Source organism: Eurosta solidaginis, chromosome 2 (assembly GCF_040869045.1).
Source record: "Eurosta solidaginis isolate ZX-2024a chromosome 2, ASM4086904v1, whole genome shotgun sequence".
In the NCBI taxonomy this organism is placed as follows: Eukaryota; Metazoa; Arthropoda; class Insecta; order Diptera; family Tephritidae; genus Eurosta; species Eurosta solidaginis.
The window spans coordinates 9999146-10017121 of record NC_090320.1 but is presented as its reverse complement, the minus strand read 5'-3'; the positions used below and the strand labels follow the sequence as shown (position 1 = coordinate 10017121).

Here is a 17976-nt window from a genome sequence, read left to right as displayed (position 1 = left end):
GAACATTTTTTGAGTAGGTCATGAAAAAAACCTTAAAAATCAATGTCAAAAAAAAGCCAAAAAAAAAATGAAATTTCGCAGCCTCGAAAATTATTATTTTTTGGGTATGCGTAGTGGAACTTTTTTTCCTGAGCACAAATCCTATCGGAAAATCGGTGGCGCGATATCGGTTATCTTTCGTCCATACAAATCGACCCACCCCATAATGTATATTCCATTGATATCAAAAAGTCGTTTTGAGTGAAAAGTGGAACTCGCAGCCATTACCGCGGTGGCGTGGACGATATATGAAAGGCAAAGTTGGAGTAGAGTAGAACAAAGTATGTAGGTCTGCTAGTCTATTGAACAGTAGCGCACAATAATAAAAATATAATAAAAACCCGTGCAGTATTCGGCCCAAGTTCGAACTTTTTGATTGAACCCAAGCACGACTTGATAGCACTCGAGCTCTGCTTTTGCATCTGCGTTTGCATTTACCGATCTCTTAAATCGAACTATCGCATCATCTTCATAATCAATCCAGCTTATAGGCTTCAAAACAAACAATAAACATGATTGAAGAGAAACGCTCCACTTTCTTCGCATTAATTGAAAACATGCGCAGATTACTTAGGGTCTACCACTATTTTTTACCTTAAAATTCCTAAACTCAAGACCTAGATTGTAAACGAAAAATTTCAGTAAAGTGAAATCTCACTTGGGGAGACACTCAACTTTTGTTCGTTCAAGTGGTTTGTAAAATTTGATGCAAAAAAGGAGGTGTCCACTTAGCAATTCAAACCATTGCTACATAGTTCTTTTACTCAACAAATTTTGCAAAAAGAAAAACTTAAAACCACCATAAAAAGCAACAGCTTAAATATGCACTTTTGTGGGCGAAAGTGATATTGGATTACTTACTTGTTGAAAGAAGCTTTGCTTTTAGGGCATAAAAGGCCAACCAGCAACATATGAATATGCACCCTGCAAAAACGTCTGCAACCAAGCTTAAGTAACTTTTGCTTTCTTGCGAATGGAGTTTGTTCATATTGGCCTTATTGTACGTAGCTGTGTGCGAATGAGCTTTCAGGAGGTGTTGCAAAGCAATGGAAGCTTAAATAATAGTTGCAAATAATTCATGGAATTCGTTATGGTGTTTTCTTATAGCGCAAAGTTTTACCTGCTCCATGCAGCAGTGCGGTCCTCTCCCTGAGACGTTTGAGGGGGTCACTTCAGGGCATTAGACCTTGACATGTTCGCTGTCGGTGTATCACCGATGATCGCAACAGAAATCGTTCCGACTGAAATACTACTCCCATTTATAAACGGATTATCGTAAAATTTGCAAACCACGTCATCAAGTCAAGACTTCTGAGTGCTTGTTTAACTGCTGTAGGTAGCACCTATGAATATTTACAGGAACGTCATATTCTCCATGTTGAGCTATGTTGGTATAACGTTTGGCTGATTCGGTGAGAACCGGTCCTTAGAACCGATGCGAATAAATCAACAACGGTTCAACCATAGATGTAGAAAGGAAGGGTGACATGAGAAGAATACAGTTCCTTTTTATCATTTTCTCGATGTTTTCGTTCAGTATAATTAATAGAGCAATAAGTTTACACCGGTAAAAGTCATGAGTATCATTTCAGTGTACAAGTTGTATGCGGCCAGTTTTTGCCCTATATTCTGATTTCATTTCAGCGAGAATTCGCATTACACAGGTACGGTTGGGACTTTTTTAAAATAAAAAGTTATTCAACAAAAAATCCAATTGACCTATTTGAAGAGGTCATAAGATCAATTGACTTTGAGGCCGCTGCCTTTATGTCACGCCACCCTGCAGAGGCTGTAGAAGCAGCAATGGACAGCGTGCAAGGTGCCGCCCTCTTTTGCTTTCGAATAGAACTAGAATCTCGTTTGAGTTCAGGACCTTTGGGTTAGGTTAGGGGGCAGCTGCCCTTTTAAGGGGAGCTCACTTGGACAACATGAAGGTCCGTTGTGATACCACATGCAAATGCCTTTGGGTGGCTAGTAACAAAGTTTTAGGGGTAACCTTTTGTGCCTATCATGCGGCTTCGGTTGTAAAATTATTTCTAGTTTTAAAATAAAATAAACCAAAAGCATTTTTTTTACCAAGAACGAATATCTGCCGTTCGGATAGTACGCTATATAGTCGTTTGGCTTTCTAACTGACTTAACAAACGTAAAGTAGAAGTAATGCTCGTACTGGTGGCACCATGGTCAAATTAAGAACTGTCGATCTCTACATAGATCTTTAATCTAGAACAATATACTACTCTTACTCTACTTAAGTGTAAGCGTAGTCTTTGTGAGTGGTATTCTATATGGGGGAATAGAGAATGTCAGCGCAAACGTAGCCACTAGACTGTAGCGTAATGTGGGAACAATGTACGTGGCAGAGTTGATATCAACGAAATCAGACAGCAAATCAAGGCGTACCAAGGCAAAGAAAGTAAAGTGAAGTAAGGAAAGAAATGAAGTTCAATTTGTTATTGAAGTGTTAGCAGTTGGTTAGGGATAAGTCATCGGGCTTTTATTTACAGACGAGGCATAGAGATTTACAGATTTGTTATCGAAGCGCTATAAATTTGCTTTGGATTACAAAGTTTACCATTGTGTTACCAATTTCTTCTGAATGAGTTATTGGTTAAGTGAAAGAAAAGTAAATGTTTATCTTTGAAAAGTTATCGATTTACTTTTGTAATCGAAATGTTTTCAAAAATTTATGGATATGTTATCAAAAAGGTATCGATCTGTTATCTATTATTTTTCATCGAATTTATTAAAGAGTTATCGATTTGTTATCGGAAAGTTTTTGATTTATTATCGTCAAGTTATCGATTGTTAATTGATAGAACTTCTACATAAAATCCATGACATATCGGTAACCATGACGAGAACAAGCCGATAAGGAGCCGAGTTGTGGTAGCGTGCTCCTCCTACCGCACCGAAGGTCCTGTGTTCATCTCCCGTATAAAGCAACATAGAAAATTTAAAAAACAATTTCTTACTATTACAAGAAAGTGGTTTTAAGCGGGGTCGCGCCTCGGCAGTGTTTTGACAAACACTCCGGCTATATTTCGGCCACGAAAAGCTTCACAGTGAAAACTCATCTGCCTTGCAGAAGCTCGACCTCTTCGGACGTTATCTCGCCTTGTATTTATTTATTTAAAAAGCCGATGACAAACCGCGTTGCTTTAAATTAAAAGTTTCAAAGAAATTTTTTTTTTGTAAAATTTTTTTACTACTCAAAAAAAATGATGGGGAGTGTCTTAGCATGGTTTTCTCGATTGGTGAGCTTTGCCAAACAGTTATGGTGGTCCAGTACCATGCGCCTTTAGCTAGTAGGTTGGAGCTCTTATTGCTGATGCCAAAACAAACAAAATAATTTCAAATTACGCAATGAAATTTTCTAACACATCCATTATGTTAAGTACAAATAAATAAATGCCTATACAATAATCAGCCTTTCGTCAATAAATCAAAGCATTTTTCACATAATTGCCAAACTTTCGATATGGCTTCTAAACGATGAGCTTGTAAATGAAAACGTTGCTTGAGTAACGATTTTACAAAATTTCGTTGATCTCTGTCCAATGAATGATTGACAACTTTGTTAGCCCAATGTAGTATAAACACATTAGCAGACAGAATTTCAATAACATTGAAAAATATGCCAAAATCAAACGAAATTAACAAAGCCAAGTACATGTACATACATATCAAAGCAAGCGTGGTATATGTGAAAGAACAAAAAAATGTCTATGTCATCATTCGTTTATTACAAAATGAATTTCGCACACCCGAAAATCCGATGATAAATCACTTTTATTTTAGACAAACATCGTTCAAATATGCTTCCTTAACAATGTATCCATACGTGCACACACATGCATACATACATACCCATAAACACTAACACTTTATACGCTTTGCTATATCAAAGCAACAGTTTGGTATTGAATGCCACGGCGTATGAGTACTATTTTTCAAAAATCCATGCATCTGTGCGTGTGTTTGTTTTGTTATTCTTTTTGGGGTTTGGCGTGTGCTTTGGCTATCAAATGTCAAACAATGCCCGATTGATGACGATAAATACCAACCTACATTGAGAGTATATGAAGTAAATATTTGATCATTCATTTGGATCTAACGGCAGATTGACTGATTGGTCACTCAGCCGCGTTGTTTGGCAAATAGAGGAACTAAATTGATGATGGTCAGTGTATGTTATGTAGTAATAAAGGTGTGACTTCGATCGAATTTTTTCATTAATTGAATTTAAAAATTGATTGCGTAGGTAATATAAATCATTACCTATTTTTTCTTATTTTACTTAAATACTATTACTTTTGTTTGTAAATTGTTTATGTTCTTATTTTTATGTTAAATTTCGATTTGTAAAAATGTTTATGTCTATTTCGCTTTTTTTTTTTTTTGATTTTTTGTTTTGTCTAGTTTAATCTAACGTTTTTGTTTGTTCTTCAATAATAATATTTTAATAACTTTTTTTTAAATTTACTTATATGTATTTTTATATTTTGCTTTATTTGTTTTTATTTTCTATATCTGTAAATATCTAATTAATTTTCCTGTTTTAATCATTCATTTACAATCCTTTTAATTTTTATTTTGTATTTTTATTTTAAATTTGTTTTTTTTTTTTTTCTTGTGTTATTTCATTGAACTTATTTTTTTCCATTTATTTCTTTTCTATTTCTTTTTTATTTAACAATCTTATTTACCTTATTATACATAAACTTTTTTTATTTCTGTAGCTAAATAAAGATATTGGATTTAGTTTGATTATTAAATTTTATTGTTTTTTCTTTTATTTAACTTGGTAAGTATATTTAATTTTTTTTTATTGAAATGTTTTTGTACAATTTATTTTGTTTTGTTGTTGATCCGACCGGGTGCAAAGTTAATGTATAATGGAACGTTTTTTCATCATTCCTTGTCAAATTTGCTTTCGAGACAAACCGGTTTCGTCGTTTTACCATCATCAGTGTGAATTTTCGTTTTATTACACTTTTTTTATTTTTTTTTTTAGATATTGATGTTTTAAGTTTTTTATGTTTAAATCATTTACTATAACATCATTTAATTTTTATTGTAATTAATTTTTTCTTAATTTAATTTAATATAACATTTTTGTTGTGTTTTATTAACTTTTCTTTTAAATATGTTTTTCCCTTTAATTATAATATCACAACACTTTTTTATTTAGTTTGTTTTATCATATATTTTTTTTGTATATTCTGCTTTCTTATTTTATATATATTTTTAGTTCATTCATCAATTTATTTCTATTTAATTTCGTGATTTTTTTTTAATTTTTTGTTCTTTGCTTTTTAATTGAACTTATAAGTTTCCATGTCCCATTAATTCTAATAGTCTTATCTAAATTTTCTTGCTTTATTTTAACTTTCTTTTATTTTTAAGTAATCATTACATTAAATTTACTTTTTATTTTGTTTTTTATAATTTGTTTCTTTTATTTCATTTTCTAACTTTGAATTTTTTTATTTAGTCTTGTTTTCTTCAGATTCGATTTTTTCATTTCTTCACTGTTATATATTTTATTTTAATTCATTTTGCTGTATCTTATTTTAAAATTATTATTTTTTATTTTTTGTTTATATATTATTTTTTCTTATTAAATTGTACCTTATAAATAGAAATTGTGTGTGTATGTCTTATAGGGGCCCAAAGCTCTCAACCGATTTTAACGCAATTTCACAATAAGCTTAAGTGATCACTCTATTTCTATATTTTGCTAAAGATATAAAAACTTTCGAAAAGTGGGCGGTATCAAACCCCCAGGCAGTATAAAATGGGAACGTAGGCAAGCCAATATTCGGTCGTGGCAACGGCTTCCGTGTATGCCAGTTTTATATATGTTTGTAATGAGAAACAAAAGCATGGTTTTCGCACTAACTGCATCGTAAAGCCACTGTTCAAGCTGCTACAATTACGAAGCGGATGTAAGATTTCTTACATCAGCTTTTGATGATCCCACCAAAATGTAACTCCGCGTAGACGAAAAACTATTCTGCAGCTCTGCAATCGTTTTGTAGTACATTTTCCACGTCTATGGTGACTTCTTCTGCAGGTGATGGTGAATGGAATGGGCCGAGGAGCAAAATTTTCGCATTCGAGAGAGTTAGTATTGTCGACTTTTCCCACTATATCGATATATTCGTGGAAATGTGCGTAAACGTTTATGAATCAGGCAATCTTATTGCCGGCCATTGGTCGCTTAGGGACGGAGTTTTGCTAATCTCAGTCCACCTCTTTGAAATCCGCTGATCAATTCCTACGACTTAACAGCTGAAATCAGTGCTCCCTTAATGTTAACGACTTTCCCAGGGTCAGTCTGCGAATAGCGGTTGATTCCGATATTCAACTTAAAGCATCCTTTAACTGGCACTTTTGGGGGGTCAAAAATAAGATGGAAAGTTTGGTATTTTCTACAGTTGCCTTGAGGTAGGCTTAGCAGCATAGAACCAAGGGGCTAATTAATACGGACCTAGTCAATTTCAACAAAGATCACCAAGTCGTTCTGTAGGCCCAATTGATTTAACATATCGAGAATGCTGATTGTTCTATACAAAGCTTGCCATTTCTGCACAGATTACCGTTTTCTGCTGTAAGTGTTTCTATGAACAATGTTTGTTCATTGCACGTAGCCAATTCATAACGGCGACAGTGATTTTTCACTCTCGCCCTTTTCCTCAAAGTGCTGAAAGTACGCATATGATTCTATGTACTTAGTAGTGCTCGAGCGGTGCCGATGCCTATTGATCAGCCGGGGAGCAAATATCATATCTAAGACTCGTAAATGAGCCTACACTTTTCTAAAGGTTTATGGAACGTTGAGCATGAATCAGATTTAAGTATTTTTAAATTGGTTCTGGTTTTTGAGAAATTTTTACCTGAAAGTACCAAAAACATGTTCTTCTGCTACACAACACCAAATCCAATATAAAAAAGTTTGCCTGCAAGTGTGCTACACATGTGGTAAATGAATATTTTGAATGAAAATTTGTTTTCGTAGAAATATTATTATTGGATGCAGTCAATAAAAAATTTTGATGTCTCTATGTAAGGATATCTCGAGAACAAGAACCAAAATTAAAAATCTGATTCGGTATTCAGATTTAACGACCGCAGACCTTTCAAAGCGTATTACCTCATTTCTGGGTATGTACTTTTTTAAGTTTGGTCTGCTTATTTAATCGGTCCAAAAATGCAGCTCCGATTCTTTTGGCCAATACAAGCCTTCGGCGATTGATAGGTCGGCATCTAGGAAATAGATACTGAAATGCGTCAAATCACTTCAGCTTAAAGCTTTGTAAAATATTCAAATTAAATAATAACAAATGGAAATATGTAGCTCACACTTAGGCGTTAGGGCGTAAAATGATGTCAGCACTTAACAAAACTAAAAGTGAACATAAAACATACATTTTGAAATGTTTAAACAGTGAAAAGCAAGAAAATGGTGTTAAGCAACTGGTGTATTTCAAAGTATGTACTTCATATATATGTAAATAAAGACTTGTATATATATGTAGCTGCATATGTGTGTCGATTTGAAAATGCATGTGAATGGTGTTCAAGTGATGTTATCTTAAGTGCAGCCTTGTATACATTGATACGTAAATTTTTTGTATGTCCATTAGGGTGGGTGCATTTTATTGTTGAAAAGGCACATCCAGTTTCTGAATCTATGGGTCATACTGAGTAATATTGTCCATGGGACCCTAATTTTGTTAGAAAAATGTATATCCCAAATTAGCAAAATTAGGGAAGCTCGGAATTCATTTCAGACCTATGGTCCCATGGACAATATTACGCAGTATGACCCATAGATTCAGAAACTGGATGTGCACCTAAAGTTTTTTTTCCCCATACAATTTGACCCACCGTAATGTAGATACATTTGGATCATTAGTGTAAGTGATATAAATTCAAAAAGCTTCAAGTTCTTTATATTGGATTCCAAAAATGAAATGTGAAATATGACATTTTCATATACATTCTGGATAGAGGATAATATAAACTTTTTCAGTTCCAATTACAAGACAAACTTGAAACGGTGCTTAATTCTTTGAAATAAAAACATTAATAATTAATAAATTAGAATTTAATTTTAATGTTTTTAGAGCTGTTTGTAGATCAAAAAATAGTTTTTTAATTCTCTGTTTCATCTTCTTTCCCCCTCACTCTATTCACTTGCAGGCAAGAAGTGATTAGCCGTTGAAAAAGTGTCAGCCAAAATTAACAGCGCAAGCAACAAAAGCAAACGTGCTATCAACAAAGGAACAAAACCTACCAAAAACAACAACAATATGCTTACACCACATCATTTATTAAATGCTGTCGCATTCATCTGCTTAAGCGCCATACTTTGCCAACAAAGCAACGCCATCATACCGGACAACAGTGCGTATACGCAACATTTTGAAATTTTAATTACACATAGCTATGTTTACCACTTTTTGCATAATCTACTTTATTTGTTTTCTTTTTTGTGCATACACTCTAGGCGCTATTAACAATTTGTACGATAATTTGTTGCAACGTGAATATGCCGGCCCTGTTGTCTTTCCCAATCATCAGGTCGAACGAAAAGCTCAACGTTCACCATCGTTACGTTTGCGTTTTGGTCGCCGCAGTGATCCGGATATGTTTATGCCTGCAGCTGAGAAACGTTGGTTTGGTGATGTAAATCAAAAGCCAATACGTTCCCCTTCTCTGCGTTTACGTTTTGGACGTCGCAGTGATCCTAACATGCCATTACATAGTGAATTAGATGTTCTGATGAATAGTTTGGGTACTGGCACTGCTGGTGGAAGTGCTAATGGTGCGTTTACTGATGTAGAGGATGCGCCTGCTTATTTTGCTGATGAATATCCAGAAGATTTGTATGAGAATGCTTTTGAACGTGTCATGCGCAAGCCACAACGTTTACGATTCGGTCGCAGTTTATCGAATATGCAAAACAATGTGGATAATGAATTGGAGGTAAGTGAAATGTGTATGTGTTAGAAGTGTGGAAGTGTAGTTTTTGCCTTTGGGTTTAAAATTGATATCTCTACTTACTTGTATGCCGGAGAATACTTTGTATTGCCATGAGAAAATGATAACAGATCTGAAGTCGAACCTTGCAAAATATAAGATTTTATTAATAAAGTACTTTCTTTCACAGCATGCCCGTCAGCAACAACAACAAACTGATGAACTTTTAGACTACCTATTGACCTCTAAAAAATTGCGCAATATCTTGCTCTCACTACGCCAGCAATATGAACCTGAAAATTTGAACGATGAAGTAATGGGTCCTATCAATAACAATGAAGAATTTGAACGTGAAGCACGCAAACCAGCCCCTCTGCGACTACGATTTGGGCGTAGCACCGGTGGTGTGGCCGAAACACAAGAGGTAAATAAGTGAGGAAATTTTAATAAGCTTAAACATAATGTTAAATATGTGGGAACAAATTATTTCGGGGCATTTTTGTTAGTAAATTTTATTATAATTATTACATTTTAATTTAAAAAATATATTTTTTCCCCTACAGGCAGGTACTACACAGAATATTGGTAATTTAAACAAGGATGCTGGTATTGGTGCAGAATATCAACAAACGCAAACTAAAAACTAAATTGTTTTTATTTTGAATTCGATGTTTGAGGAGTCTGAGTACAACAATTAGCGATCAACTATTTAAAACAAAAACAGCAAAAAGGCAAAGGCAACAGAGAAATGGAGCAAGAAATTGTTTAATGTTTTGCAATGTTGCGAAAAACTACATACTGTGAAAATTATTTCCATATTAATAACAAAATTTTTAGCGAAAACAATATTTTTTTAAGTTATGATATTTATTTTGTTAAAAAAAAATTTTGTAAAATAAAACAAAAATAAATAAATTATAATAAAAGTCGTTTTTATATTGTTTAAATTTTTTATAATATTTATTTTTCAGGCATTTTTTATTTTTTGTATATTTTGTAAACATTTATCTCTTTATTATTATTCATTTATCTAAACCAATTTTTTGTAGAAAATTTTGTTGAAAATATTTTTTGTACAATTTTGTGTTAATAAAATCGTGTCTGTTTAAAATATTTTTTGTTTCTTTTACTCCGGATGTATTAAGGTCTAAAATATTAATAAAGTAAAAGTGAAATCTTGAGCATTGTAATTTTTTAATCTTATTCATTTAAAATTTTTGAAAATCATTTTTTTTTCCTTACAGTGAATATGTACTTAAATATTTACAGCTCAGAAAATGAGCAAAATTCAAAATGAGCATAACAATAATATTGACAAAAATTGTTGTTAAGGTCTCAAGGTTGATCCATGATCCTAAAAATATTTATTTTGTGATAATAATTCATTAAAATTTAAAAAATACATAATTGCATTTTCAAAAACGAGAAACCGTTTTAAATCGTATTTTTTTTCGGAAACATACTACATTTTTCTGGGATACAATTTTTTTTATAACGAAATACGGACTTCTCAAACTTTTGAGAGTACATCCGATTACACAAAAAAAAAACAAATTTTAAAATATTCATACCACCTGTGCTGATTCCGGGGAGTCTCTCTAGATCTCAAAAGTTTTCTTTGTAACTTCGAAAACAATTAAAAACAAATTTTAAATTATTAAGTATTAGCCTTAAAAACTTTTTAAATTTTGTTCCCCTTTACGTTTAAAAAACTAAAGATTTGTATACTTTTTTTTTCATTTAATAATTTAAATTAAAAAAAAAACACTTTTTTTCCAAACATTTAGTGTTAATAACATAAAAGGTTTTATGTTTTCATTAATAAAAAAATATTTATAAAAAAAATTCAATTTTTTTTTATTTGAAAAAAAAAATTTTTTAAGACATACGCGAACCAGGAGCTATTGAAAGAAAGTATTAAACAAGGAAAAATAAATTTAGAAAAATACTTATTAAACACGAATTTTTAAAAAAATTGTGGTTATTATATTTTTTTTTTTCTAAAGACATCTAAAATAAAAAAATTCTAACGTATGTTTACATATTTTATAATGAACAAATTTTTGAGAAATAAGAAATAGACGATCCAAATATACACCAAAACGACATAAAATAAAAAAAATTTAATCTTTTTGTAGCCGGTCAATTCGTTTTTCCAAAATTAATTAATAAAACTAGGCTTTATTTGACCAATATGTGCTGTAGTGCAAGTCAAAAGACTCCACTAGTACAACCCGACGTTTCGCTAATCATCTTAGCATCCTCAGGGGTGAACTGCATTTATTTCAATTATTTTTCCAATTTCAATCAACAACAACATTATAACATGTAAAAAAACATAATTTGAAATTAAATATATATAAACCTTACTAATCAATATCACAATTATATATCGAGCACTTACAATATTTGTATACGTTAATATGTCTATCTTACATATTGCACTAAACGTCGTCATCAATATATTTTAATATAAATTAATTTACATTAAAATTATAAAAATTATGTTGGTACCCGTTTGTTTGGGTACACTTGTCAAATATGGTTGTTTAGTTGGACATTGATCCATGTATGCTTGTTTGTATGTAAGTTGTTTCATCTGTTATGCATATGAATTGAAATAAATGCAGTTCACCCCTGAGGATGCTAAGATGATTATTGGGAACAATTCTCTTTAGTTTTGCCAAAATTTATAGTATTTTTTATTCAAATTTTAATAAAACGAAATCAGTTTTTTTTACTATTTTTCATTGCAAAAAAAAAAAAAACCATTTTTTTTTTTATTTGATACTATATACAATATTTATATGAAAGTCATCTTTATTATTTTGTGTTTCAAATTGACAAATAGACCGTGTAACGCAGCGATTTTTAAGCAAATTGTTTTATTGAAAAACAAAAAACAACCAAAACACAAAAAACATATGCTATATTACTTAGTCTATTATATTGGAAACTATATATAACTCACATATATATATGTATAATAAATTTATAAGCAACCTATTTAAGAACTCCTAAATATTGTGTATAGAAAAAAATTGGTCCCCAAAGAAACTATTAAATCATTTGTAAAATTAAAATTAAAAGTAAAATTTACATCAATTTTCAAACCGGTTGAACTTGATAAACGCTGGTAATATGTAAAAAGTTTCCATAAATTTTTTTTGTTTCATTTACACCATCAATGAAAATGTGAAAGAAACGAAATATAAAAATGAAATTGTTTTTGAAAACATATGCATGTTCATTTATGTGCCAACACTTTTTATGTTATTTTTTTTATGCGTTATTTATTAACTTTTTTTTTAATTCAGGTTTTGAAATATTATTTGATGCTAATTAAATTAAATTTTTCCAAAAAATAAAAACAAAAATGTATTAAAACCATTTTTTAAAAGAAAGTTTGTATTAATAATGACTGGGAAAATTTGGTGTCAATATTTTTTTCTCGAAACTTTTTTTTTGCTAAAAACACTACTAAAAATTGGAAATACTTTTTAAATCCTTTACGAATACAATTAAATATGCATACATGATTACCTATATAAATGTGCAATTACTATTTCAAAAATATGTATACAAAATTTAAAAAAATATGTTTATTTAAATATAAAGAAACAAAAACTACTCTACTTATACAAACACACATTACAAAGCGCAAAACATTAAACACTACATAATAATAATTAAATATATAATAAAATTAGTATACACATACATACATACACTCATATTCATTTAAACAAAAAAATAATAATAATTAAACAGTATACCACAGTATACCTATTAATGTAAATATATATTTAAAAGAAAATTAAAACAAACATATAAAAATTAATTTATTTAAAAAATAAAACAATGCAAATACTGTCATCTTAGCAGCGTTTTGCATTTGTAATTAAAGTAATAAAAAAGTGTGGTAAAACAAAAAACCAAATAAATTACACGGAACAAAATACTTCTACTTACATACATACTAACATTTATATATTTGATGATTATGAGCTGAAGAAAGTGTTAGATTTAATGGAGAAGAAGCAACACAGCGCAGCTACTTATACACACTCAAAGAGAAAACTAAAAAATAAAAACTGAAAAATGTAAACAAAATTTTAACTGATTATCAAAACAAAAACAAAAAAGTTATATAAAAATAAAGAAGAAAAGAACGAAGCCACAAAATGTGTTTTTTTTTATATATTGGCAATTAGTGAGTACGAATTTGAGTACTCAAAGCGGCACAGAAGCAGACAAATGAGCCTTCTGCTCAACCTAGACTCAGTAAATACTTGCTTTGCTTTCTAAGTATGGTCTCCATCGAAGCGACACACAGCGGCAAATATTTATGCCACACTTTTCTTGAGTTCGGTTCGCAAAATGATTCCGTAAACGTTAGTGCTTTTGAAATGAGTCACTAGTTCTGAAATTTCACTTCATAAATCTCAAATATTAAAAAAAACATAGCTTGTTCGAATATATTCACCGGTCCTTAAAAAGTTTTTTTTTTTTTTTTTTTTCAAAAAATCACAGGACTCAAAACAGCCCTAAAAACTTAACTTCAAAATACTTTAGAAAATTTGTCCAACACGGGCTCACCCCTAGGCAACGCTTTGGTAGGCTCTCGTACAGAAGTCATCCAGAAGTTATCTCGAAATTAGCCTGAAATGTTCGCTAAAAATCTTAGTATTGTGGCGAATTTTAGCATCACTAAGCCACAACAACAATAAAGCGAACTGCCACTCTCACGTACATGAATACATGAATTTAATACATTTACACACGTACATAAAAGGTGACGAAGAATAACTCACGCACACACATGTCATCAGCCGAAGTTAGTTGCTCACACATGCACACGCATATAGCTCAATTACCAAGCAGGAGATACGGTAGTTCTAGAAGGCGAAACGTCTAGACTTTAGTGGAAATATGCGAATGAAGCAGCGGAGAGTAATATTTTTGGTTCACCTGTACGAAAACAATGAAGCTTTGTTTGATTTATTTAATAATTAAATTTTAAATTAAATAAAATTTTAATTGAACGCATGTAGAAGTATTTTTAAATGCATTCAAGAAAACAATGCGATACGTTAATTTTGAAAGCTACCAACTCCGACAGGGTTTGCGTACGTGCCAGCGCCATTTCTGCTCGCTGATTGGTTGTCGCTATTTTTTTAAAAAACAAAATGAAGAATAGACATACACTGACAAAAATTTATTTTGTCTTAAAAATTGAATGAATATGGAATATACATATTAGTTAAAAGTTTGAAGTAAGAAGGTAATTTAATATTATCACTCATTTATCTAATAAAATATGATAAATAATAGCCGGGTTTTTAAAATGGTTTTATTTAGCTTGACTCTGTGTAGCGAACAGAATTTTGTAATCGAAATTTAAGTAATTTGCCGATAAGCTACAAGCTTGAAACTTGGAATATAGTTCAGAATTCGATGATATGTAATGCAATAATAAGAAGAAAAAACTCCAATAGGTGGCGCATGGAACGAAATATTTCAAAAAATCGTATTTCTTGGCCGATTTGGTTCATATTTGGAACACATAATACATACATAAATATAAAGCGACCTATGGAAAATAGTCGCCGCTAGGTGGTGCAAGGATCGAGATATTCAAAAAAATCTTATTTGTAGTCCGATTTTGCTCATATTTAGAACACCTAATACATACATGAATAGAAGGCGACCTATGAAAAAAATCGCCGCTAGGTGGCGCAAGGATCCAGATATTCAAAAAAATCTTATTTTATGAATTTTCGAAGTTTTTACAGTGTACTTCTTACTAGCTCCGTGGCCATTTTTTTTATTTTTGGATTTCAAAGTAGGTGTGGTAACGCTTCCATAAGAAGCTTTTTGCGATCTCTGATTTAGTTGCTTTTATGCATATGTGACAATGTGCAAGTTTATTTGCCGTAGGTACATACATATATAGTTATAAAGCGGAGTCGTGTATTGCCTGCTGACAAAGCAACTAGTAGGAATCACAATCCCAACTGGTAAGCGGTAGCTACGTTGTCTCGGTAGACTATGAACTGGTCGAGTAGACTCCAATCACCGTCCAAATTAGACCAATGCCTAAAGAACTTCGCCAGTCCACTATCCAACCCCGTTAGGTCAGTAGCATAGTATGTTACTAAAATCCTATATCATGTCGAAATTAGACTCGTAGGCTATGATACCATATTAGCTAATACCGACTCTGGTTTCTTATCATTACCTATATCCAGCATTGCGAGATATGTACTTTCTGATAAGGTGAGCATCGGCAACCTTGAAATTTCCACGGAGGACTTACACATTCATAAGATATATACGCCTTATTTGCGGGAATAGCTGAGCAGGCCAGCCATCTCGAACGGATTCTCAACGGGTAATATGTCATAATCATGGTGGTGGCCGCGTTTGCTTAGCTGACCCGAGATCCTCCTTCCTAGAAGCACACTACAAGTGGCTACTGATATTCCAAATACCCTATAGGTTCGCTCAGCCAGTTCGTGCTAATAAACCCGCGTGACAACCGCTTTCCGGTATCTTCTGAATCTTGTCTGACTCACTGTACTGTTGTTGTTGTAGTATTAACGACAAAGACACTCCCCGATGGTTTTGGGGAGTGTTATCGATGTTGATGGTCCTTTGCCTGATATACATAGATCCGGTACGTTCCGGTAACATAGCACCATTAAGGTACTATCCCGACCATCTCGGGAACGATTTATATGGCCACATCATACCTTCTAGGTGATCCCGCCCCCACTCCCTAGTTCCAATGTCTCGGAAGCTTTGAAGCTATATTATCAACCCCTTGAATCCCTCACTGTACTCCTACTTCGCTGTGATTGTCCTACCGCCCAGCATTCGGCATCTCTTGTTGTGCATGCACGTAGGTATGAAATTCCGAAAAACCGTATGCCAGCTGGGCACTGGAACCCACATGTGAGGTGCCCAGATATTTCCCTTAATCCAATGGTTGGGGTTTAGCGGAACACTACTTGGGGGAGTAGATGGCTAGCGCATAGGAGTTTCCTCAAGCTCTAAATACAACAGCAGCTCACAAGGCTATCATCTAGTACTGCGAATAGTTTTTCGCTTTGCTGCTGGGTTAATAAGCATTATTTAGATTTGTTCTTGTTTCTCATTTACTTTTTGCTATACTTTTGTTCACACTTTATGAGGGTGTGAAAAAAGTTCGGCAAGTTAGATTTAACGAGTATTTATTGCATACACCACGCGCGAGATGAACAAGATCCATTGAGCCAACAACTATCTCCCGAGGCTCGAGTCATTTAGTTATTAAAAAAAATTTTTGTTTATAAAAATGTTTCCTTGTTTATTGGGAGAACGAAACCAAGACAGGAAACGTAGGAGTGTAAGCTGGGCAGACAAATATCGATATGATACAATATCATTACTTTTGTAACTCGATACCGTTGTTTATTCATGATCATAATTAATTGGCGCTTAAACGCCTAGGCGATCTGGCCGTTGCATAGTAGTGGTCAACCACTTCCTCTGTTTCCAGACACTGGGTTCGGTTAAAATACTAATTGAACAGAAGTATTGTAGGATCATAAATCTTTTTAAGGGCCAGTCCATCTTCTCCCGACACTAGCCATGGTTTCGAGCCGCCATCAGGACATGATGAAAGACTTATGTGTGAATTTTGTTCGTGGAGAGAGGAATTTACTTGTCGGCAAGAGTGACGGGTAAGAAAGTAGTTGAAATCCTTCAGAATTTCGAATTCATACCTGTCGTTCTTTGATGAAGCAAATGCTTTCTTTTTCCCCCGTTCACCGCAAAGACCAATTTTCCCGTTTATCCCGGCCAGAAAAGCCAGCAATAGTATACTCTTATAAAATATTGCAACATTGCGGTTTAGATTTCCTGCTAGAATTACCTTCTCCAGCAACGCGAACATTGCCAACCCGTCACAGTCGCGGGCGTAACATAATCAGGTATGTATATGTTTCATGGGCAGCTTCTCCGCGGAAGCCGCGTGTTTTGCCTGCCACAAGATAATGGTGAGAATCAATTTGATCCATGTGGTTTCGTTTCCTTCGATCGAAACCCGGTACTCCGGGGGAATCAACCGACCTCAACTCGTTAACTGATTTTTCCGACTGTAGGGCGAAAGACATATTCCTTGCTTCGTTTGGTGTAGAAGTCGCCAAACGTTATTTTGATGTAATGGCGGGGCGGGTATCGTATTTGTCATAAAAATCGACCCCAAAGCCAACACCATTCAGCCACAGTAATAGACGAAAGGAAATTGCGTAATAAAAATTTAACCGCAGGTAGAAGAGGCATCATTTCACAGGATTCATGAACTGAACTTGAAGTAAAATACTGGATTTTCGATGTCCTTTGGAATGGTTGCTTGGTTTTACATGTCGAACGCTGTTGATAGGTGAAAGGCCGTTAATATGGTCCTTTTCGTCGCTCTTCTTAACCTTTTTCCAAAAATTTGAAAGGTACTTCCATTAGAAATCTCTTAAATTAGCTCTATCAACGCTGAATATCTTTAGCTCCATTTATCACCAGGGAGCAAGGGCATCCGTCTTCGTCTTCCGAACAACACCAATAAAAACATCCTGATAGAAGCTGGTTTACCTTCATTAGAGGATAGAACAAACGATATTCATACTAGGCTGGTACCAAAGGTAACTTTCTGTTCAACCTCGGTCATCGATGAGGACATATCTTCCATAATTCTTAATAATAAAACGCCGAGAATACCATCTACCTTGGTTTTAGTCCTTGACACCGCAAGCAAACTGGGACTATCCTGGACTGGCGAAAATTACCAAGCAGCAAACCCCCTTGGGCCATTAAAAAAATATCCTGCGATCTTAGTTTATCTACACAAAAAAAGAGTTACACCACCGACGCCGAATTCCGCCAAAAATTCCAGGAACGCAAAGCCTA

General features: G+C 33.2%; 1 protein-coding gene across 6 annotated transcripts in view; it reads left to right on the top strand.

The window, feature by feature from the left end:
• sNPF (short neuropeptide F precursor) overlaps positions 1 to 13215 on the top strand; it is a 257147-nt gene extending 243932 nt beyond the window's left edge. For all 6 annotated transcript variants that reach the window (XM_067764364.1, XM_067764359.1, XM_067764362.1 and 3 more), the window contains 4 exons: positions 8251 to 8454; positions 8558 to 9036; positions 9221 to 9454; positions 9594 to 13215. In XM_067764364.1, the coding sequence (XP_067620465.1) occupies positions 8361 to 8454; positions 8558 to 9036; positions 9221 to 9454; positions 9594 to 9677 (891 nt within the window). In that variant the 5' untranslated portion in view covers positions 8251 to 8360 and the 3' untranslated portion in view covers positions 9678 to 13215. The remainder of the gene's footprint in view (positions 1 to 8250; positions 8455 to 8557; positions 9037 to 9220; positions 9455 to 9593) is intronic.
• The last annotated feature ends 4761 nt before the right edge of the window (positions 13216 to 17976 follow it).